The 24,753-nt window shown below is 43.0% G+C and overlaps 1 protein-coding gene across 8 annotated transcripts in view; it reads right to left on the bottom strand.

Annotated features, from left to right (window-relative positions):
* CUX1 (cut like homeobox 1) overlaps positions 1–24,753 on the bottom strand; it is a 271,185-nt gene that overhangs the window by 142,346 nt on the left and 104,086 nt on the right. For all 8 annotated transcript variants that reach the window (XM_069033261.1, XM_069033258.1, XM_069033259.1 and 5 more), the window contains exons 3-4: positions 21,800–21,847; positions 7,879–7,957 (exon numbers count right to left, since the gene is read on the bottom strand). In XM_069033261.1, coding sequence (XP_068889362.1) covers positions 7,879–7,957; positions 21,800–21,847 — 127 coding nt within the window. The remainder of the gene's footprint in view (positions 1–7,878; positions 7,958–21,799; positions 21,848–24,753) is intronic.

Genomic DNA, 24,753 nt, shown 5'->3' with positions numbered 1-24,753 from the left:
TTCATTAATTATTCCCCAGAAATTTCAGGGGTAAATTGAAATAGCCTAGAGAGACTGAGACAAAGATTTCATGGAATAAATGATAGCTTTGCTCCCGTTCCCCTATGACTCTGGTAGCCCAGGGACAGAAGAGTTATAGCCGTAATTCCATTTGAAACAAAGCTCATCATCTCTCCAACTCCTCACTTCATAAAAACCATGAAAAGGTTCTTCCTTCAATCAAGAATTATACATATTTTCTTACTCCCCCATCCCACAGGACTGGGATCTGTGTCTTGCTTTTAATTTTTTCCACTTTTTAACAGCATTCTCCTCACCCTCCGGCTGTCAGAGTGTTCTGTGCAGGCTATACCGGGGAATTCAAAGTGCCCACAAGAGGGTGAGGGAATCTCATTTTCCTTACCAGAAAAAAAAAAAAAAAAAAGGCAAAAAAAAAAAAGGCAAAAAAAAAAAAAAAGCTGAATCCCAAATTCTTCTGACCTCTGGAAGCAGCAAAGCCAGACTGGTGGGACCCCCCTGCGTGGGGATGGGGGAGTGGCAGCAGACCGGCGCCTTTCCTCCCCATTAATCACGGCACAAGTCCTCCAAAGCTTGCAGGGTTAAATGAAACAGCACGGGATGGTACACAGGCAATGTGACCACAATCATACAGATCCCTCCCAGAGTGTGGTCCTAAAGTCTTGTGGGCTATTATTTAAAAACATCCTTTATTTATCTCCCAGCTCGGGAATGGTTACTGCCAGAAAGATGCCCCAGATTGAGATCCATCACTATCCTAGTATCAAAAAAATCACATAAGGCAGAGTAAATGATCGACTCCTTCACGAACGGCACTGCAGTTCCCTCTATTTTCAAAGGAGTAATCAAAGTAAATCCTCAGCAAAGTTTTTAATATTAAACGTGGGGTGTGCATATTAGATAGGACAGTATTTGATGGCGCTATGTCAGCTGAAAAAGAACCTAATGAGTTACAAGAGAAGCCACTGCAACTGAAAAGGCTCCAATTTGATTGTTAATGTTCTAGTAATGGCCCACGACACTGGAATTTCTGCTTACACAGCGAGCTCAGTGCGAAGGACACTTACAGAAAAAACACTTGTACTCCAAGTTTCATTTCTCCCACTTTGAGATTATAAAAGAAAAAAGAACCTTCCACTATGTTTGAAAGCATTTCTGCCACATTCATCCCTTCTTTCTCCTAAAAGCTTCTGAACAGACTTAGCACTAAACCCTCTGAAAGCTGGGGTTTATTCTAATTCCAGTTCACATTCCTGCAACTGAGAAAGTCCAATATTCCCCCTCCCCACCACGCTCTGCCTTTTGCTCCCATCACCGGCCTCGGGGCTGCTCTAGCTCCACTCCCTGCAGCAACAGCTTCCGGAGGGCTGCGGTGACACCCTGCAGGTGAACACAGCCCCTTCCCGCAGGGATATCTGCTGGGATATCTCCTTCTCCCGCACATTCTTCCTGCTCCTATTCACTGCATCCTTCCCCTTATCTGCACCTCTCCTCTTCCTTCCGTGCCTCCAGCCTACCAAGTAAAATAGGGCTTGACAACCACACAATAAAATTTTTAAAGTGTATGCTTTAGGGATATTTCTTCCTCTGAATATTTATTCCGGCTTTTACAAAGGAATTTAGCCAATTATTAATTCAACGAGAAAAACTAGAGGAAAAAAGTGTGATCAGACAAGCCCAACTTCAAGCCACGTATTCAGGTAACAGAACTATTTTCAGTTATTTTGACATGGGTTTCAAAACAGAAGGATAAAGTGAACGAGTTCTAAAGATGGGAACTAGCCAGGACTTTGTGCACCATCTGAAAATAGCAGTGTAACACTAACAGTGCTGCCCTAGCAGCGTGCACTCACCCAGCACACATCCCAAACTGCACGTTGTGCTGCGGCTCGGAATTCCAGCCCCACGGGGAAGGAGGCTGAAGTGATTGTGAGCTACTTGTACATTCCTCAGCACTGGACTATCAAGGCTGGAGCAGCATCCCCGGGCGATTCAGGATATTCTGGAAAATGAAACAGTGGCAGCTCTGCCCCTCTGAGGACTCTGCTCAAATCTCCCGTCTGCAGTCGGGACTTTAAATTGTCCCTCTCACCCCCACTGGGGCACTCCTTGCAGATTTGCAGAACAGTTTGGGGAGAATCACTAAATTTCTACAGTCTGTAATTTTTTACAGTTCAGACTTTGTTTCCAGAATTTCCTGTTTGTGCAACTCCTCTTTTTACCTGTTCTAAACACGCAGGTGAAGCATCAAGGATTTTGGCTTCAGATAGGATCCACTCACCAGCTAAATCACTGCCTGCAGCCACAGGGGTTTATGGCTTTTCACTCTTTCAAGTATTAACTATGCTCAATTTTCTGCTTAATTTTATCAGATTTTCAAGTGTGTTTAGAAAGACACCTGACTGCTGTGTTTGAGGAGTGTCTGTGCCACTTCTGTGTCCGTGAGCAAGTTCATTTTGCATCCTTTCCCTCTGAGAGTACTCACTGTAATATTGTTTTGCTTTCCCTCTAAGGCTGAGAAAAGGCACGTTATGAATATTCATTTCCCTTGTACAGTCTGGGGAGGCAAAAACATAAACTTGTTCATTTTATGGGTCTGTCCTCTGTTTTATTCCAATATATTTTATTGGGAAAGAGGTGACAGTTTTGACATGTATTATTAACAAATGAGGAACTGCCTAAAATTTTTCACACTGCAATGATAGCAAACATTTCTCAAAAATGGTCTGTGCTCATCAGCCTTGATGTACCACAAACTCAGGGTTTACTATGACCTGATCTTGCTCTTTAGACAGTTTTGCCAACCAATTAACCATTATCTCAGACAAGAGCACTCTAAGTAATTAACTTCTTCAAACTCTTTTTAGTGTTCTACTTTGGGATGTGCTTAAGCACAGTCCCTCAGAGTGAACCTCTTTTCCTTCACCTCTTTATTTTCCCCTAAATTCACGTTCATCCAGGTCTCCCTACAGGCAGAAAAGCCTGGGGGTGCTGTCTTTCAACCCTAGGTTGAAATTTAAGGACATCATGAGTCATCTGGGTCTGTAAATGTGTGTATTATATACAGACTTTCCTACCAGGGCTGGCATTAACCTTTCTGCTTAACATTACACTTCCCCAAAAAATCCAAACACATCATAGGACGTACATAAACACAACAACTTCATACACATTTATCACCTCCAACATAAGCAGCAGATAATTTTTCTGGGAAAAAAAAACTCCAACCAAACCCAAAATCAAACCGGTTTTTCTCTTCTATCACCTTTAACCTCAGGACATTGATCAAATACACTTTAAATGGAATTTTCTCTTAGCCCAAGCAGAAGTGAAAGTCTGGAAGGGACCGTGAGTTGTAAATAATCAAAAGGCAATGGCTGATACCTGCAAGCACTGCAAATAATGTTCATTTCTGCCTCTAGAAGTAATTCCCACACACTTATTTAGTGCTTTACTGATCATTTATTTGGAAAGTACTTTGTGTTTGTTCAGCTAAAGCATTCCTTGAAAAAAGAACGTCCTATGCAGGGCAGTTGGAATGTGCAAGGCTGAACGGGGGTTGGATGTCAACTAAAATACTACATGTAGTGATAGGTGTGTGGAAAACTCCTTTGGAATGAGCCTGCTTCTCCTTCAAACCCCTTTGTGAGACACAGCCCCCATGGCTGGGTGTGCAATTTATGATGGCGAGGAATAAGGGAAAGATAAAATTTCCACTTCAGCCATCTTTCACTGTTATTGCTTTGGATTGTTTTGACAGGCCACATTAAAAAAAAAAAAATCTTATTTTTAGTTTCTCTGTTTCTTGTTACACTTCCCTTCGATAGCAGGTCCTCTGAGTTAAAAACCACATCACACACATTATATAGCACCAAATCTGATCACAGCACAGGCCCGGGAAGAGTCTCCAGTAAAACCACACACACATCCCCTTTTACACCCCAAGAGCTGTTTCCTGATGAGAAAATTCCCATTAAGGAGAAACAAACCCCATTTCTGGCTCAGCCCTAGAAGGTGGTACAGCCCCTCCAAACCAAGAGCAAACAGTTACCCTTCCCTCACTCTCAAATGTGTGTATGCTGAAAAAACTCTGTGGTTTTTTTCCTGTTCTATGGACTGAACCCAACTGGGTTTAGCTGTGCCACATCCAGAGAGCAGAGTTTGTGTTTAAAGGCAGAATTGTTTCTTCTTTGCCTACACAGGAGCAATACTGAGACAAAACACTGAGCAAATCCACCGTGGCACTGGGCTGTAACTGCAGTGATCCACCCAGCAGAAAGAAAACCCTATTTAACCACTTTACCCAGACACTGACACCTGGCATTCGCTCGGTCTCCACGTTTTAACTTTTACTTGAAAATTACAGTGAAGTTTTGTTTTAAAAAAATAAAGTAGTTAACACCATTCCTTTCTGAAATAAAAATATTTAGCATTTTTAATGCTTACTATTTTTCCTTTAAAGATTTAGGAAAAAAAAAAAAGAAAAAATAATAATAATAATAATTAAAAAAAAGAATATACTGTTTCTGCAAGGCAACACCGCTCCTCTGAACCCACAAGGCTCCAATTTCACTTTAAGTGCTTGCAAGATTAAGACCCTAAAAGCCAAGGGTGCTAAGATAACACACTTATTTTATACAACTGAAGACAAAGGAATCCTGAACAGATGGAAGAAGGCTTCCTCAAAACACAGACCCAACCTCCCTTTACTTCAAAATAAATATATTCACATTATTTTTAAAGGTAAGTTGTGACAACCTTGTTGATTAGTGCAATTCATGTGGCAGCATTCGCTTTTCCCTAGCTCTGTACTGCATACTGAAAATAAGGCAATTAAATGAGAAAATTAATTCCATTAATTAAAAATGTTCAGTCTCAAGCAAGACAGAATGAAATTAAAAATGCTCAGTCTCAAGAAAGACAGAATGATCTGACTGAGAATTACAGCTGTATAAATGTACATAAACCAAAATATTTTCCTTGACATGTACTTTCCTTTAGGAAGGATAAATTTTGCAGCACAAAGCAATGATAATGCTACTTTAACAGCATCATAAAGTTGGAGAGAGATATATAAAAGGTCTGTTTTATCTTTTAAAGAGAAAGCCCCTGATGTACATAGGAAAATTTACAAGTAAAATACCACCCTTCCCACAAATTCCTTACTGGTGAGCCTGACTGAAAACTCTGGTCAAGTCAGGAAAGAAAATCATTAAACTTTGCTGAATCCATAAAGCACTGTAGCTGGAGTTTCAATACAGATCATTTTATAGTAAAATTAAAATAGAAGCCCTTTTTAATTATATAAAGTGCGCACATTATTACTGAGGAGAGAAATACACGCTTTCCTCAAGAACCATAAAATTGGCTGCTGGGAATTAGACTTCAGCTGCAATTATTATATGGTCCTATAAAGGATATTGAAAGTCTGATAAAATTGCACCCTTGTCATGTAACAGCGATGCTTAATGCTAAATAACCACTCTGCAGCATTCCAGTCATAGCTTCCCCCAAACATCAGCGCTCCCTTCTCACACCGAAAAGAAAACACAGCAGGATTGGGGAGCTAAAAGTGTACCTAAATATTTGAAATACCAAATGAACAGGTCAAAAGATATGTAAAGCCACACGGAGGCAAAGCAACACATGTGATAAATGAATAGTGATGGCTGTTTATAAAGGAAAGCTCTCCATGGATACCCACCCAACCCTTCATGGATACTGCCCAGCCATGGATACTGCCCAGCGTAGCAGACTACACAGGATGAGAGGGAAATAAAAAAGAGCAACACAATGAAGCAGAGTGACAAAGACCAGTGCCATACATTCCTCATGGCTGCTTTCCTTCTCCTTGCAGCGTGTGTTGTAAACTGTGAGTATTTGTTACGCCTGCACACAGCTACAGGAGACTGGCTGAACTTCTCCTGGAGAACATGGAAATTGCTTTTACCTCAGACCTCCAGGTAAGAGCACGGGCCTAAAACCTGGAGACATCTCTCATCCCACAGACTCCACTGCACTCCCAACTCAGCCAGGCTGAAGTTTTTGTGTGTATTAAGAATATCAGAGAAATATTTCTGTGACAGGTGACATAAGGCATGTGCAGGGGACAGTGGGGCAAGAGAGAGGCTGTGGGTGTGGGAGCAGGGCTGTAAATTTTGCTCCTGCAAATGGAAGAAAAGAGAAAATTCTTTCTCCTACAAAGAAATCCTGACAAAGTCCCCCACCATTTCAACAGCACAGGTGGGATGTAAATCCTACTTCTCCAGGCTTTGGTCTGATCTGCTGCTCAGATCCCAGCACCTGTGATCATGCCAGGCTTCAGAAAGAAGCCTCTGCACAAGAGCACACGAAGGATCCCACCCAGCTCTTGTTTGACACCACTTCTCAGTCGTGAAAAAAGCCAGACTGTTCCAAATCAAACCTACTCAGCTCCCAAATTATGGCAGGAAACTGCACCGTGTGTTAGTACGGAGATGGAGGGGCGGCAGTGCCTCTCCCCAGCGCTCACTGCTGGGCTCCCAGGCTGCAGATATGTCGGGAATGTTTTCATGGAGGGGTTTCTTTCCAAGCCAGAGCTGTGGGTGCCCATCCCATGCCCACACTGCTCGTGCCAGGGAAGCTGCCTGTGACGGTCAGGACCCTCACCGAGTTATCTGCTCCTCTCATGGCATGGGCAGGCAGGCAAAGGGAGCTGTTCTGTGCCCAGTGGAACACTACTGGACTCTGAGCAGGAAATAAGTGAAGGAAAACTCACAGACCACAGCTGACTAACATAAAAAACAACATTTCTGAGGCATTTGTGGCCCAGGAAGAGCGTGGTGAGTCCCTGCATCCCTACAGAGGGACTGGACACTGGGCACTGCTCAACTGTCAATGGGAAAGCATAAAAAATTACATGTGTTAGCTCAGACTGAGCATCTGAAAACACTGATCTTTCAACCAGTTAATCATTAAACTAAAACATTAAAAAATTAATTTTTATTTGAAGTGTGCATTAAAAGGGCTCCTTAAAAGGTAAAAACCATTAAAGACCAGGATGCACTTTGCTGTGAGGCCTTAAAAGTATTTAAAAGTATTAATTACACCTCAAAACTCCTCTTGAGGTATTTTGAATAATATATATAATGTTAATGTTTTATAAAAGTATAAAATGACACACACAAAGTCATGTGCCAACAGCTCAGTCAGGCCAACATGTGGCAGTGCAGACTTGGGCTCCTCACTCCCTCTCAGCTGTGGGTACAGTTGCAAAAAGAAAAATCTGTTCAGGCAGTTATTTATTTAGCACTGGGGAAAACAAAAAAAACCAACAAATGTAAAAAGAAATGAACTTAAACCAAATGCCAAACAAAGAAAGTTTGGATGCCAAACAAAAGGGAAGTTGAAAACACATACAGTAAAGGCCTTTGAATAAAATTTATTATCACACTTACAGGGCACAGAACTGAAATTTGGTAATGATTTACTTTTCAGTAAGGCTTTTTCTTTTGTTTTTTTTGGAAGGCATGGAAAGTTTTCTCTATCCCTTAAAAGTACAATTTTTGCTGTTTCTTGGTGAAGCTTCGAGATGCACGTTTTTTTGTTAAAATTGTCTGTACCCTCTAACAAACAAAATAGATAACACAGTATCATCATAATAGAAATTGATTCATACAAACATTAACATGTAAATGGAATGAGAAGTCATGAAATGTGCCACAGTTAAGGTTCTCTCCATTAGGAACAATACAGGAGTGTATCAGTTCCAGAACAAAACCATTGCTCGTATTTACCTTATTAAAGGCAGGAAAAATGCCCAGTAGCATTCACACAAACATGAACCATTAGTTTCTCAGAATAAGGGAATAATTTGCTTACCTGGAACATCAATTAATCTCTTATAAACATTCAAGAAGGCTGCCTCTGCTTCTTTGCTTCGTTTGCCCAATGCGTCAATCTAAAAGTGGAGATGAGAAAAGAGGCTTTAAGACCTGTTCCAATACAACTCACACTCAGAGCTATAAATATAAATTAATAGATTTCATGTAAAACTAATAAGTACCTTAAAAGGGAACCCAAGTCTCCTGTGTACAGCTCCTCTAGAAGCAGTCTTAAAAGATTTTTCCTGCTACATTTGTACTGAATATAATTTAAAGTCCATTTTTCAGCACAGTAACAAGCATCAGTATTTTCATGAACACTCCTGCCTGTTGTGATTCTTTACTTTAAATCTTTATAAAAAGCCTGGTATTTGTCAGGCTGACTCTCTCCTCAGCAACTGTTTTCCTTTACCACTTATTGAGATCTAACACAGCAAACGGAACCGTGGCCACTTCTGATGTCCCACTCTGCCTTTATTGTGGTAAATAGATTTTTCTGCTATTTCTAATAAGCCTGTGAGGGGATGAAGAGATGAACTTGTTAAGCACCCTGTGATACTTTACACTAAATAACTGTGAATCTTCTACATGCAAAGAAGTTTTCTAATACAGCTCAGGCACAGTCTGCACTCCTGAGCTCCTCTGACCAGCTTCTCCTTGTGTTCTGTAACACACAATACTCATCTAAGAATGTATTTTTGTAATTTTATTATTTTCCTCCACGTCTGTATTTTCATCTAAAACTGCATTTTACAAGGACAGGGAGCTTAACGGCTCTGAGAATAAAATACTTATTCCACAGCAACTTTTTTTAGTAAACATGTATTTTCCTATTGTACTAGAAACCAGAGAATTTACTATTATTAAATATTGACAATAAACAACCAAACTGACTCAGGGCTAGATCCAGTGAATTAATACTCCAAAGCAGAGGGACAGAAAGGGAAACAGGAAAGCCTGACACAGCTCTGTGGCAGCTTACCCAAATCAGGAAACCAAAGGCATGGAGATTATCGTTCCCATATTTTAATAAAAGGCAAGGAAGGATCTGAAGAACTGTGGATACAAAGGCCTGATATCAATTCTTCTGTGTATTTGAAAGGCAGTGAATATTATGGAACCATTTAAAGGTGCAGACGTCACCACGGCCTAAAAAAAGGAAGGCCCTGTCTGAAAAACGTCCTTGAATTCTTTCTCTACATTATTGATTCGGTAGATAAGGCAGAAACAATGGCCAGAGTTTACTGTATCTGTATTTCAGGAAAGTATCTGATATTTTATTCTGCAGGAGGGGGATTTGCAGCACTGGAAGGCGTGTGACCAAGCCAGGGCTTTGCCAGGGCTCGGGGTGCCAGGGAGAGGAAGCGCGCAGGGAGGAGGGGAGATAAAGCAGGAGCGTTCTGCGGGGTCAGCCCTGGTGCCACTTGTGTTTACTTTGTACTGAAATGCCTCTGTGAAGAGAAGGGAAAGATTTGGGAAGGCAGAGGGGGGCGATCCTACAACGTGGATGGTGAAACGTTGTAGGGAGTCGGGGTCGGAGTGCAGCGCGGGACAGTGCGGGGCTGGTGGGGATCAGCCTCGTGGCTGGTAAGTGACTTGTAGGGATCATTAGGGGCAGGATTAAGGCCAGAAAACCAAAGGACAAGGACAATCGTAGAAATCACACAGAAGCACAATGCACAAGGTATAAGCCAAGAAAAGACTTGGAAGGGAGGAGGGGTCAAGGAGGGAAATAAGGACACGGGCAGCGTCCACACAGCATTTGGCAGCAGCAGCAAGGAAATCTTGGGAGATACGGCAGGAGGCTGGGAAGAGACGAGTTCTGGCAACACAATACAAGGTTGTATTTAAAGCAATAAACCAAGCTCCTATTTCACTTACATCCCCCCAGGATCTGGATTAATTTATGGAGATGGGTGGAGGTGTGGTATAACAGAAACCCGACCTATTTGCAACTTATCAAAGAATATTGGAAAAGTGATAAATGAGCATTAGATGTTGAAATGATGGAGGGCGTGGAGAGCAGAAATGAACTCTCAAGAAGAGCTGGCCATGCTGGTCTTTCAGAGTTTACCAAGAAGGACCACGGAAAGGCACTGGAATCTCCCAGGGCATCCGACGTGCCACAGAGCAAGGGGATTGATGGTTGTGAACAACCCACTTCATAATTTGAACTCAAGCACAATCACAGATGGACTGATGCTCATTAGGGAACGAGAACAGAAGCAATTTGGAGAGAACATTTTCACACGAGGAGTACTTGAAATGAGCCTGTGGAACGAAGTGCCAAAGGCAGGGAGGCCCCGGGATGTGTAAATCCATGCTGGGGAGTGTCAGGCACCGCTCGGGGATGGGGTGAGAAGGAAGGGGCACCACCAGGGACACTTGTGCAGTTGAGCTGTTTCATGGGTGCACAGAGACTCTCTGAAGGCCAAACCACACCATATGTTACACTTCTGGACTTCAACGTTCCCACATACAATTTTCTCTCGCTGCTGCTCGGCAGAGAGCAGCCAAATTTAAATTACTATTATTAAATACAATTAGCATTACAGCTCTGATTCTGTACTGTATTTTGAAAAATTCATTTGCCCCTTTTATGAAAAGCAAAGCATTTAAAATGCTTCCATTTCTGGGAAATAACAGGATGGATTTGTTTTCCTATTACAGTTTTTCCACATTTTAATAAAGAGCATTTGTACTTTTATTCTCTCTAAGTATTATAAAAGGTATGGTTTACTTGCTCCTTACCAATTATAGAGTGATGGAAATATAAACCAGATTTGAAACAACATCTTCCACGGAGATCAGAGACTTTCCAAAGGAAGCAGTTTGTAAATCACAGGTATTTTACACCTTTTTTTGGCCCCAAATTCAGAACCAGAATTCCAAACAATCCCACCAGGCAGAAATATGGTTTTATGTTTTAGATGTTAAAAAAATAAATCAACCTGTCTGGCTTAAAGTTCTACTAAAAAAGAGCACTGCAAGTATTTTATATCTTAAAATGAAATTTAGAAAAAGCACTATGACAACCTTAAAAATGAGCACTGCAAGTATTTTATATCTTAAAATAAAATTTAGAAAAAGCACTATGACAACTTTAACTGGAATAAAAAAATAATTAAGCATGCCAGCACCCAGGTGCATAAGGAAATAAGGAAATATGGGAGGAAAAAGACATCAAAAATAGCAAAATATAAATGAAGTCCAGAGAGAGGGGAAACAGAGCACTGAAATGACATGGAAACATTTGGAAGTTCACTGAAAATTTTTCAAATCAAAGTAAAATTGGTTCAGGAGCCAACAAGGCTGAGCTGCAATCAGCTCACATTAAACAGTTGAACTACATTATAAAACTCCTGCTGAACATTTTTATTTGACTCTAAAAACTTCAGGGACCCTGGAAGAAGTCAACTTATAATTACACTCGCGTTGTCTTGACACGAGCTTAGCTCCAAATCTTAATTTATCTAAACCAGGCCCCATTATGTCTTCTCTGAGCAGAAAGAAACAACAGTGACCTCTGTATTCCCCACCACCCCCATAAACATATGTTCACTTTTAAGTTTTGGCATCCTATTTGTCTTGATAATACCACTGGCGCTGCAGTGAGATAACAGAACTGAGACTCCAGGAATCCTCCCTGCTCAGCACAGCCTTCATCTCACTCTTCATCCCCGAAACTTCGCCGAGGAGCCGCGGGCAGACACCGGGCTGAGACCAGTCCTCCCTGTATCCACCTTGTTTTTCCAGGTCAAATGCTCTCCTGAGTTGTTGCTTGGGGTACCAAGGTCACCCCAGAGGCTGAATGTCTCCCCTTCCCCTCAGAATCGTTCGCCTCCAACCCGCCTGTGAAGATCTCCGTGGTCTGATCTCACTCTCCACTGCTTGTTGCCCGACATGGCTGGCTTGCTCCCCCAAAAGCGTGGACAGCCTGGCTCAGGAGCACTTTTCCCAGTCTAATACCCACTGCACCTGGCTAAAATCAAAATATCATCAATGAAATCCATGCATTTGTCTCCACATTTACGTAAGCACCATAAATCTGGCACCTACGCCAAGGAACGTGCTGAACGCAGTTTTATCCGAGTGTTGCCTCTTTCAGCTATGTCCAGCCAAGTTCAGAAAGATAAAAGCAAAGCCTGTGGCTTTAGTTTGGAATCTGTCACTTTTTATGCAGTAGGAGATCTCAGCATTAATTCAAGTCTGATGTTTACTGCCCCCCAATCTCCTGAGCACAGGTCTGCAGGGCTGGGATGCTCTGGGCTGTGTGAACGTGGTATCACCTCATGGACTGCAGTCAGACTGAAGGATGCACAACTCTGAATTTAAAGATGGAACAGGATGATGAAGCTCTCTGCAAGGAAGCTGGACTGCCAGATGCCAGCACATCCTGCACTGACACTGAAATTCTCTGAACTGATGGGTATCAGCACATTAACACATTTCAGAGCACGAGACCAGCACATGTGCTGCTCATCTTGGATCCACTCGGATCATTCAGCAGAGCTGGATGATTGGGATGCTGGACTCAGCATCCCAAAGAGCTCCTCTGTGAGGGGTTCCCAGTGCTGTGTCCATCTGGCATTACCAAAGCATTGGTGATTTGCCCTCAGTACCAAACACGAGTGTTCACACGACTGTGCTAAATGTGAACTTTGCAGTCCCAGCCCTTCCACTTATCCTCACAGTTCTCCAGTTCAATTCTCACTCTCATTAAACACCTTAACATGTCTTTTACTGTCCTGCACACAATCTGGAACTAATTTATCAAGTAAAAAGAAATTATTTAAAAGAGAAGTTATTTTTCTGTTCTGATTTTTAATAAATGGATGCCTTAAGGAGACACCCATCCCTCTTCCCTTACACATCTTCTGTCGTATTGTTTTGCATCACGAAGTTTTTCCATTTGTCTTCAATTACTTCAAGTTACCAAAACACCAGTAAGAACTGGAAGAACCATATGAAACGAAGAGAAAAGCATGAGAACAACTCATTAAAGCACCACTCTTTTAAGCCATGCTGTATTCTTGGATAACAGCTTTCAAATCAAATGGTGGCTGTAGCAGGATTATTAATGCATCAGTCTTGCTTTGAAGCCTTTACAATACAGTTGGTTTGATTTCCCTTTCTTAATACCAAGAGATATCTACATTAGTAAATAAATTAATAAAAAATAACACTGTAATTTACAAATTAATAAAAATACATAGTTCGCCATCCCTGTTAATTTATTCTGCCACTGACAAAAGAAAAAGTAAAAAAATTCTTATTTTTAGCTTTGTTGCAATTAAAACACTTTTGAAGCAAAATTAAAAAGAAATTATTTCTGTGCAGTTGCTTAAGGCATATGGTGTGGACTTTAGCTGGGCTGTAAATTCTTTAACAGAATTAAGGACTTCACAGTGGATCCAATACCAATCTGTTTGACAAAGCTGCTTGAGTTGGGACATAGGTACAGCACCAGGAAAGAGCCTGGGAAGGACATGCCTGCCTCACCAACGTGTTGGTTTAACCTCAAGTTAAGCAGAGAGCTTTAGGAAGGACTCAAACCCCTCAACTTTTCAATTCTGTTCCCTCCACTGCAAAACAGCTGCAACCTTGAACCCTTAAAACCTCCTCTTCCTTTCATGCCCAGATAAATCCTGATTTTCCCAGACAAACAACGCTGGCATCCCCTGAGGAATGTTCTCACAGGACGACTTCTTGCTGCTTTTCCAATCTTTGATCTTCCATCCCAGTAAAACAGCCCAGCCCAACATGTGCCTGCAGAAATTGACAGCAGGGCCACAGCTCTGATTAAATCCTGTCTGCCACCCTGCCTTGGGATCAGTGGATGTGCTGTCCCTGCTGGACCTCTCCTGGAGCCTTGGATAACCCACCTGCCTCCCTCCCCACCTCTATCTGCATTTCAGAGCAGGTTTCCTGCTCTCACCCAGCTCCCAACCCATCCATGGGGCAGGCAGAGAGCAGCCCTGCTCTCCCTCCTCCTGCCTCTGCCATAGCATGATTCAGCTCAGTGGCTCGGTGAAAAGCTAAGGAAGGAGAGGAAGAATTTATTTCCCATTGTGCTGGCAAACTGAACTGACTCATCCTGTGCACTTGCTGGGCTCAGCATGAGGGAGGAGGTGGGGACCCAGGGCTGGGGCAAGGGCACCCTGCAGCATTGGTCCCTCACCTGCACGGACTGGGAACGGTGTGAAACCACAGTGACAAGGAAGGGAAGGCAAAAGGAGGCTCAGAGTGCCAAATGTTACCAAAACTCCCTTTTATCGATCAATCTTTACAGTATGAAAGTGGATTAACTTTGTTAGTGTCTACATTAGTTGGTATTATGCACTCTGATGTAATGACACATTACAGCTTTACTGGAGGCTTTGGTGTTTTTCATGCTCAAGTAAAACAAACCAAAGGACTGGTCCTGGAAATAAGGACTTTGCTCATGGAAGCTGATACTGTCCATGACAGATAAAGGATACTCCTGAACACCAAGCTAATGCCAACATTCCAGCCCCACTGAAACATTATTTAAACCCTCACAGTGTTTTCTGGTGTCACAAACCACTAACTCCAGCAAGGCTGACCCCAGGGATGCCTGGATCCATAGACAGGCAGCAGGAATGCTATGGAATTAGGGTTGATTTGCAAAGTTTTACTCAAATTAGTAAGTCTGAGTGCTAGTGATTAGTCAAATTGTGTCGTTTAAGGGGTGTAAAAACCTCGTGTGAAACCAAACATGGGGTGCCCCAATTTGGCTGCACAATGAATAATTATTTACCCTTGTAATTCTACACTTTGCATCCCAGCCTCTCTCCTCAAGTCAGCACAGGCCAGTCATGAATTTTCTTAATGGAAATTCAAAAAGGCAAAATGAAAAAAAAAGGCAAACCAAAGAGCTGACCTCTAAAGAGGAGACGCATCCTTTCCCCAAAATTGAAGGAACATCTTTCTAGTGAATAGATCAGCGAATCATTTTTCCTGTTACCAAACAGGGAGATGTCAGAGCTTGCCAATTCTGATCCTTGAGGTTTGGTAAGAGCACAAGGATGGAGAACATCTCCAGCCACGGCCAGCCCAGCCATGCTTGGTGTGGGAAATGGGGCAGGGAGGAAGGGGAGACAGCCAGGGCAGAGCAGCCTGTGCTACCCCACATCACCCCCAGCTTTCCAGCAGCGGGGGCTACGTGTAAGGTGAGTGGGTGCTCTCACCTGCCTGTGCACCTCCCCTCCTGCCTCTGAGCAGTGACCTGGAACCCACAATCACTCCTCTCCCTCATGGATGATCCAAACTTCTGTTTAGGTATTTCAAAAAAAATTAGGTCAGAGGAATGCGTGCAAGAAGGAGCTCATTAACCACCTTTGTGCAAAATCCACCTGCACGTAAATACCAAGACGCAACCTTTCCCTGGTGTTTTATACTGAGCTCACCCTCTTGCTTCTCTTTTCTGACAAAGCAAGACCCAGGCACCAGCTTGTATAGAGCCTCATAGTAAATCTGCAGTAAATAGAGGTAATTCTGTAATAAATACAAACATAATTCTGTAATAAATACAGAGAGAATTCTGTATTTGGAGAAACAGGGACTGGATTCTAACGACACTCGGCAGAATACCTCGCCCGGCCCAGCCCTCCCATCCCCATTCCTTCCAGCACACTTCAAGCTCTCTTTTTTTTCCCCTGAGGATGAGAAGACACTCCTGACCCTGCGAGCTGCACCAGTGCTGCCTGTCGGAATCCTGAATAAACTGAATTTCCCACCACTGTTCAAGTTCCCCCCGAGCGCGTGGCAGCGGCACAGCGCGCCTCGGTACAGACAGCCCACCAGCTGCCAACAGGAATTTCAGCACTTTGTCAATTATGTAAAAATAAGAGGATTTGGGCTGATCCTCCCCAAAGTTAGCCTGGTAGTCTCTGCTGTCTTGGTACAACTTGCCTGCAAGTTGGAGAGGAACCTGCAAGAGCTTTGGGGACGGTGCACAGTGCCTGTCGCTACTCCTGGTGGGATGTGTCAGCTTTGGGACTTTGCCTGTTATCCCCATAGTTGAGAGCTGTCCCAGGAAGGAAAAAGGGATATAACAGGAGAGGCTCTGACTGTATTTGAGAGTTTCTGCAGTTCTGTCCCTCCCCTGCAGTTCAGTGTCTCCTCTTGGGGATGCTTTCGGCCCTGCAGCAGCCACCCCTCGTGCTCAGCAGGGAGAGCTCATCCGCCCGTGAGATGCTGGAGTATATTTAAATCACCTTCCTCAGGAAAGATGTTGTTTAAACTGCAATCAAGCCAGCCAAAAATAAATAAATAATCATTTACACACTTCTGTAAACAAAGAAATGAAAGTGCTGTGGAGCTGTGGTTACCCCAAGAGCAGGTCATGACCTCTCCCTGCTTTGGGGAACAGAACTGAGATGCAGAGTGGACTTTAAAAGATAATTAACTGCCCAAAATATTAACTTCTGGTGAATAAAGGGTTTTGATGGGACTTCCACTGAAAAGCAGGGAGGCTCTGGGCCCAAACATGAGTGCTGGATTTTGATGTATGCTGTTGACTTCCCCAACACAGAGCAATTTGTAATAGCTTTGACACGCTGTTGTTTTCAAAGCTCCTGCTACATCACAAGCATTTATTTCTGACCACAAAATTACATTTATTCAACAGAAAGCAGCTCAGGGTCTTTAAGAGGTTAACTTCTGGAGTGCTTGGCTGCTCTCCAGCCTCCCTACGAGCATCAGTGCTAACGCAAGGCACACAACAGCACCCAGGCTGGCCGTGATTAATAGAGTGCTGAACACGCTGCTTTCCACATACACACACTTTTCATTCCCTTGCTTCCATAGATCATGGACTTATCCTCAAAATATCTGACTGAAATTGAATTTGGCTTCTCTCTCAACCGTTCATTTCCTATGTTATGCAAGGTTATATCCTTTTCTGCATGAGCAGAACCAAACCAGCTGCAGCTTTTGAGAAGAAAATGTGTTTTCAATTATGAAGTTGGCCTGAATATTGAACCACAGTTCTACTGCTGCTCTAATTGAGCCATCATGGAGTGAATGTACAGGAAAGAAATTGTATTAATTAGGTTTGGAAATTTAACATAAGGAAATTAAAGGGGGTAAAATAAAAAAAATGTGAGTATCAGCTCAGGAACAGTCCTTCAAAATGCAGAAGGAACGTAGGTCTGAAGTGGTTTAGGCACACACATTATTAGAGTACTCCTTCAAAGACATGATTAGTAGTTCCAGCACATCAAGCTGATTTTCAGCTTCTGTTGTCTGCATATGGAAAACTATTAAATTACTCGACTGACCAAATTAATAGTTTAAAGAGCAATTCAGCTAAGTGGGGAGCCAGAGTGGTCTCATCAGAATGGCAATACCCTTAAAAGTACTTGCTCTGGGAGAAGAATATGAGAAATGGCTTTCACAGACATCAAGTCCAGCATGCTGTTTTGGAGTCTGTGCCTTAGAGGGTTCTCCAAATGAGGGATTACTGCATTACTGTTGGACAGTGCTCTTATGCCACATGAAAAGAATGCTAATGACCTCAGGAAATCCTTTCCCAGCCTTAAAATATCTGTCTGATGACTTCACAAATACGGGTTCCAACATTAGATTTCCATACCACAGCTTCAGTTCTGTGAACGAACATAGCCCAAGAACATCCCTTCTTTTTGCTGCTTCTTTTTTATCTCAGATTTCATGTACAAATAACCATCCACTGATGTACCCATGGTAAAGCACAGTGACCTACCCAAAACACAGCTTATTTGAATGGCTGCTTGCAGGAGTGTCTTGCAAATTATATATAATAATGATGTCATGATTGCATGATAAAGCTCTTTACCCTTTCCTGATTCTGTCCTGTATTTAGCCCAGCATAGGGAGAGCAAACCATTAATAAGTTGTGTCCTCAGTTTAATGGCAAGAAAAAGGAAAAGCAAGATAGAGATTTAAGATTGAAATGACAGCAATTTTACACTTCTGAAATTAATAACTTTTAACTGTCTTGCTCACAATAGCCTATTTACACCACCCAGACCTTAAATCTTCCAGGGAAGGCAGAAAAGTTACCCACAGATTTCAGAAGAACAATACCATCAGCTCTGAAGCAGACACAACACTCTGTTAAATTAGAAAACTGCCTTCAAATTTCCATTAAGATCCTAAATAAGGAAAAAGTACTATAATAAAACTATTCTCCAGTGATGAATTAATAGGGGCTCATGCTGAACTAGGAATGCATTTGAAAATTTGTAGTATGCTAAATTCCATTTCATAGTGCTTTTACTTTAAGTCTTATCATAAAAAATCCAGTTACTTAATGCACTGAGATCTATACAAAAAAAGTTATTTCCAAGTACTAATGGAAACTGAATATTTGATAACTGGAACAGTTTTTATCTGAATGAATGAGATAAATAACTAAGGAATACAGAATGTTCTGCTTTGTCCAGTACTTTAAAATTCATATTATATAATGGGGAAATATTGGAGGGAAGTATCAATATTCCATGCTCAAACTGAAGAGAAAAATTAGCTAAAGTGACCTGTGGGTTTGTTTAAAAAAGCCAACTGGCCCCAGGTTTACCAGCAGCTCCCATAAATCGTGCTTGGGAGGGGACATAAATACCTGAGCTTAACTTCCCCTCTCTCCAAGTCACATCAGGTTCACCCAGGCACAGTTCAAGGACAGTTTAAGTCAACCTGAGCTGACACATTTGTGCTGCTCCTGCCCCCGGCTTTGCTCTCCTGGCCTCTCCTTTCAGAGCTGCTGCTCTGAACCCACCTGGTGGGAAACTAAGCCAGCAAAAAAATCCCCCAACTTTGGGCTAAATGTGGGATCACACCAGGAAAAGTGCTGAGGAAAGGCAGGGGGTGGGGAGCAGGAACACAGCAATATCCATGTAAAGCTGCTTAAATACCTGTGCTTATTAGGGAGCTGCCTCCATCCTCAGATCTGCTGGCCCTCCCTAGAGCCCACAGCCCTGTGGACAGTCAGCCCAGATGGGATTGGCAAAAGCCCACTTCCCTTCTGATGTGGAATCTAATTTATTATTCCATGCAAAAAGCACCTAATTCTGTCTAATATTAGAGTCTGAGCAAAGGATGGGGCAGCAGCAGCAGTGGGGGTGGGGACAGGAGTCGGGGGCAAAAATGGGGTGGAGACTCTCCCCCACAGGGAAATGGAGAAGCTGCATCAAGCAAGAAGCTTTCTCCTCACTTCTGAATGAACAGCTGGTGGTGCCCCAAAGATCCATATTCCCACCCACACTGCCTATGGAGGCTGCTCCTCCAGCATTCCCGACCTCCTGCTCCAGGACACTCGCTCTCCAGCAGAAGGGGCCCTAGAAAACATTTACTCTCACCACTTCTCCACTTACCTCTCTTTTATTTACTCACTGCTGTTACCTATTTTAAAAAACCCAAAATCACAGAATCACTGAAAGGTTTGGGTTGGAAGGGACCTTAAATAGCCCATCTCATTCCAATTCCCTTGCCTCATGCACCTTCCACTTGAGCAGGTTACTCACAGCCCCATCCAGCCTGGCCTTGAACATTTCCAGGGACAAATCTGGGGCTGAAAACTGATGTCTGTGTAGTAAAAGCAGGGAACCTCTTGCCCTATTCCTCCTCCCTGCTCACATCCCATCCCACAGGTACTGTGTGACCAAGAGGTCCCTCTGCCAGCTCCTCCCAGGACACTGAATATCACCTGACAGGTAATAAATTATTGCAAGGCAATCCCAGGGGACTGCTGGGCTGGGTGTCCTGTTCCCAGAAGTGTTGCTCCCTGAGCCTCTCCAGGGACAGGAATCGAGGCATCTCCAGTGGATTTGAAATGGAGAGAAGACCATTTGCTTAATAAAACTTGTTTTTGAGATACCCAGAGCAGTCGTCTCCTGGTGTTTTAGAAAGTCAGCCTTAACAACAACCAGAAACCAGATCTATATCCTGAACAATCAAATATAACTCAACAGAACAGGCTCATATCTTCGGTATTTTGATTTGTCTCCAAAACAAGATACAGTAATTACATCTATAATCAAATACCATAATTCACAGTTTAATGTGGTGCATTTATGTAGTCAATCATGATTAGTTCAGGTTTTTTAGGTTTCTGAAACCCTGTCTCGATTAGGGAGACTAGAATCACCAGCTCAGAGATTCAGCAGCACAATCTTTTAATGTATTTGTGCTCCATTTACGTAACGGGATTCCCACAACAAATTTTACTCTGGTGAGGTTGAATTTATACCAAAATAAACTTCACTTTTGTATCAGTGAAGCAAAACTACAGAAGAGGAGCGTGTGTGAGCCATACCTAGGTAACAGGGAGCTGTCTCCACCAGGGAAGATCTAATGGGAGAATCTCCTTCTCTGTAGCCAAATTTAAATTTATGCTTCTTACTCGAGCCTCAGACATTCCCTTCATCAAAGAACAGTGCTGAAAGCACACATGCACTTTTCAGTCAGTGCATTGCAAGCTTGTAACCGAAGTGAAAAGGTTCTAAGAGCACTGCAATGCACTCGGAGCAATTTTAAAGTGTAAATTTCCATTGGCAAACGGACTCACGCAAGTCATTCTTTGTTCTCACAAATGCCTATTGGATACATCAAGGACAAAGTTGTCCTGTTTATTTATTTATTTCTAGCAATACTTGGGAAATGAATTTGTAAAGCAAAAAGTACCATGCTGCTTTCAAATGAGGGATTATTGCCTAGTTGGGACACAGATTTAGCAGGATGTGGAAGTGATCAGGAATGCAAGCCTCACTAAGGGGAGCTGTGCACTTAAATCCCTATCCTGAAAACACTCCTGAACTTCCCTGTGCTGACGGGAACTGCCACAATCTACAGTCAGTGAACAACTCATGGATTGAGGAAGTGCTGGAACACAATTCTTGAGGGGCAGAGCTCTGTAACATGCAGCAGTGTGAGCTCAAACCTCCATCCACCACCCCACCAGGCATGGAGCTTTACAAGGACAAATGCAATTTCCAAGCTCCCTCCCTGACGCTTTCCGAGCGGCAGAACCACGGCTCCCATCTGGCCACAGTGAAAATGGAAAACTCTCTAATTGGCCCAGCTGCCTTTGCCTATAGAAACTCTTCAGAATAACAACAGTTGGCTTTTAAACTCGTGAGCACTCTGCTTGTGTGTTCTCAGTGAGTGCTGTGAAGAGAAACCCAAGCTGGAGCCAGCACCGGAGCTGTTAACGCTCTCTGCTGCCTTTCCAACAAACACCTGCCAACCCAAGGTTTTCCATCAGCCCTCTGGAATATAATGCTTCACAGCTGAAAAGCTTTGCAGGAGAATGATGTGCAGTATCCTCATGTTTTATGAGTGCATTACATTGCATTCATTAAGAGCTCAACCTGTAGGGTCAGTGAGGCCCAGTGAGCAGGATGTGCCACCTGAGTCCTTGCCATGGTGACAGGATGCTCAGGGAAGGCTCAGGGAGGCTTAGGGATGCTCAGAGCAAAGTGATGTGACCAGTTCAGATTGTCCAGCACAAACCCAGGGTATCACAGAATCACAGAATGACCTGGGCTGGAAGAGACCATAAGGATCATCCTGTTCCACCCCACTGCCATGGGCAGGGACACTTTTCTCTATCCCAGGTTGCTCAGAGCTCCATCCAACCTGGTTTTAAACACTTCCACGGATGAGGCAGCCACAGCTTCTCTGGACAACCTGTGCCAGGGCCTCCCCACCCTCAGAGGAAAGCATTTCTTCCCAATGTCCAATCTAAACCTACCCTCTGGCAGTCTGAAGCCATTCCCCTTTGTCCTGTCACTATGTGCTCTTGTAAAAAGTCCCTTCTCCATCTTCAGGCTCCCTTCAGGGGCTGACATTCCCTGCACACCAGGCTCATGTGGAACAGCACTGAAAACACTGTAAGAAGCAAAAGAAGATCTTACCTCTCCCTGGAAACTCTTCAGTAATGGAGCTACCTGTTTGCGCAGGTCCTGGAAGACAGAAGCAGGATATTCCATCAGAAAAACTGGAAAGGACAACTCATCACCATGCTTTTCCTGACATTATTTTCAGTTCTCAAGTGTTACTTAAATTCTGATCGCATTTTATGGGAGCTTTGATTAAAACAGAATTATACCTGGAGTTCACTTTGAGCAGGTCTGAATTTCCAGTTTGACATACACCTGCATCTGCTGCAAATGGTATTAATTATCCAAACTGTGGTGCTGCTGGGTAGGCACTGAATGCCTTCAGTCTCCTAATTCATCTGAAACATTAATGAGATTAGCAGTAAATGCCTCTATCTACCTCCACAGCAGCTACACCTCTGAACTTATGCCAAGGAAATTCCCACAAATGGAAGCCAGGCTTAAAGGAAGATGACTCTGGACCATCATTTCAACTGAGAGTGTTGCCATTTTGCAAAATCTCTGTTTTGTTTATTATTTTCCCAAGAGTGCTCTGGCTTTAGTCATCAGAGAACTGGAGCACACTGAAGATGACAAGTATTATTTGTTGGTTTCTGTGTAACTCAGAATTGCTTCTTCCGAACTACAACACACTTACTGCTACAAAATTCATTAAAATACTGCCCACAGAATCACTCTAAAGGTTTATAGCATATTTTTACTTAGCAACTGAGATAATTTAAGACAAAAAGGGTATATTTATCGTACATAACATTTCCTATGGCTTCACTTCTAAGCTGGTTTGGCTCTAAATCACTTACAAATTCTGTAATTCTTATTATGTGTGTGCCTGAAGAAGAAAATCCAGTAATTCTGCAGAGGACACTGTTAGTCATGCACAGCCAAGATGCTGCATTCCTGCTTTGGCCACTGACAAGGCACAAGCAGCCACTTCATAGAGCACTTACACCTGGGAATAAATCTGGAGGAGTTACACACCAGTAACATGATGCTGCACCACTTGGGAGGGCAGCAGTGATGCTGCTGCAGGGAAAAGGTGGATTTCCCATCCTTGGAGATTTCCAAGGCTCAGCTGACCAGAACTAGTGCTAAATGGGTGCTAAAGACCCACTTTTAGGGCCAGGTGAGATTTGGTCAGACTCTGGACAACCCCTCCAACCCTGAGTCCTACAATGCTCTGGGAACTGTGCCCACAACTGGGACAGGCACAAACTCCTTCAGTAACCATGAAATCCTCCTACCTGCACACAGGCTGAGCTACCTGAACCTCGTGCAGGGAGTCATAAAGACATATTTGTTTCTCTACATACAAAAGGATCTGTTGAAGCCTCGAGCTTTTTGGAGAAAAAGGTGACCTTAAAAAGTTGGGAAATTCTCTTTTCCAACACATTTACTTTTATATCTACAGCCATGCAACATATTGGACGTTAAACCACTCACCAAAACACTCTCAGCTCTGGATTTAATCTGATTTTCCTGAAGGAAAAGTAGGCTTTTGAGAGAAGTGATTTTTGTCATTTAAATGACAAGTCATGCAGGGAGTTGGAGTATCAGAAGTTCTCCCACTCCCTGAGAAATGGCTTAGGCGGCCCAAGGCAAATGAAGCTATCAAAGACAAATGATCAGCCAAATTTCACTTCTGACATGGTTATTGCACTAAAATACAGCTTAATCCCCATCAAGTCAAGGATAATATTGCAGCTTGCTGAACTCTCTCTTCGGACCCAACCAAACTGTGCTTCTCTTCTTAGGCCAACTCAAGTCACCTAAATTTTTCCTGATACATCCTGCTGCCTGTTTTGGGACAGAAAAAGTTGGACACTGTCCTTGTGGATCACAAACATCTACAAATTACACTTCTACCAAAGGAAACTGGCAGGTTGAGCAGCTTTTCCCCACTCCCTGCCTCCTGAGGGAGACCTGAGGGCTGTGCACGTTTTAGAACATGTTTTCTTTGTAACCTGATGATGCTGACATTGAAGAAAGTAACAATAACCACTGATGGCAAAATAAATGCCCACATTTATGGCCAAAATCTGGCAGAGGCGGTTTTAGTGCCCAGTGAAATTACAAACAGAATTAGATTTACAGAATTAGATTGCCGGATACCGGCACCCTTTATAAAATCAGGAAAAATTATATCATCCAAGCAAAGCAACTTTTCTTGAAATAAAAATCTCAGCTGGTCGGAAATCACTGGGTTTAGGGCTTTTGTCCCTGATACTGCCTCTGAATTTACTGACTTGTTTGGCATCAGCCAGAAAAGTGATGTCAGAAGCCAAGGCAGAAATACAGGAGATCTAATCCCAGATCCAGAGGCAGGAGAATGTCATCCTTGCTCCTGTGCCCATGGCAAGCTCTAGCCAAGATCCTGCTATTTAACTGCCTCCTCTGGCACATTCTGAGTTCTCAAAGACAGGATTTGCAGTACTTTTTATTTCATTATATAAACTATGCCAGGCCTTCACCTTCATATTCATCTTGAATAATGAGGGATGTTGTTGTTGGCTGTTTGTAGCAGAAAAGAGGGAGAGAAGCAGGGGTGGAAAGGAATAGAAGGAGCATCCCAAAGCCATGGAAACAGTTGGTCAAGCTGTCAAAAAGGGAGAAAACCTTTCAAGTGCATTCATTTAGCAAATTCAGGATGCTAAACACTCATCCCAGCAATCAGAACGTTACCAAGCAAAATTCATGCCATAATGGGAAAACATGTGCTTGATTCAGACAGCAGCTCATGGTGGGGGCAAAAGGGGTTTTCAAATCTTTCCTGATAGAGGAGGAGGAGGCAGCTCAGGACGATCCAGCCCCGTTGGGAAGCAATGGGTTATCCCACTGCAATCCACCCGGGACAGTCCCAGGACACATCAGAGCACACACCTGAACAGGGTGAAATGCTTTGACAACTGGAAGTCTTCACAGTGACTTGGAATCTGTTGCAGCTGAACGACTGAGACAGAGCATCCCACTGC

Source organism: Aphelocoma coerulescens, chromosome 19, assembly GCF_041296385.1.
Source record: "Aphelocoma coerulescens isolate FSJ_1873_10779 chromosome 19, UR_Acoe_1.0, whole genome shotgun sequence".
Classification (NCBI taxonomy): domain Eukaryota; kingdom Metazoa; phylum Chordata; class Aves; order Passeriformes; family Corvidae; genus Aphelocoma; species Aphelocoma coerulescens.
Note: the sequence above shows the minus strand (reverse complement) of the source record. Positions and strands in the feature narration are given on the sequence as shown.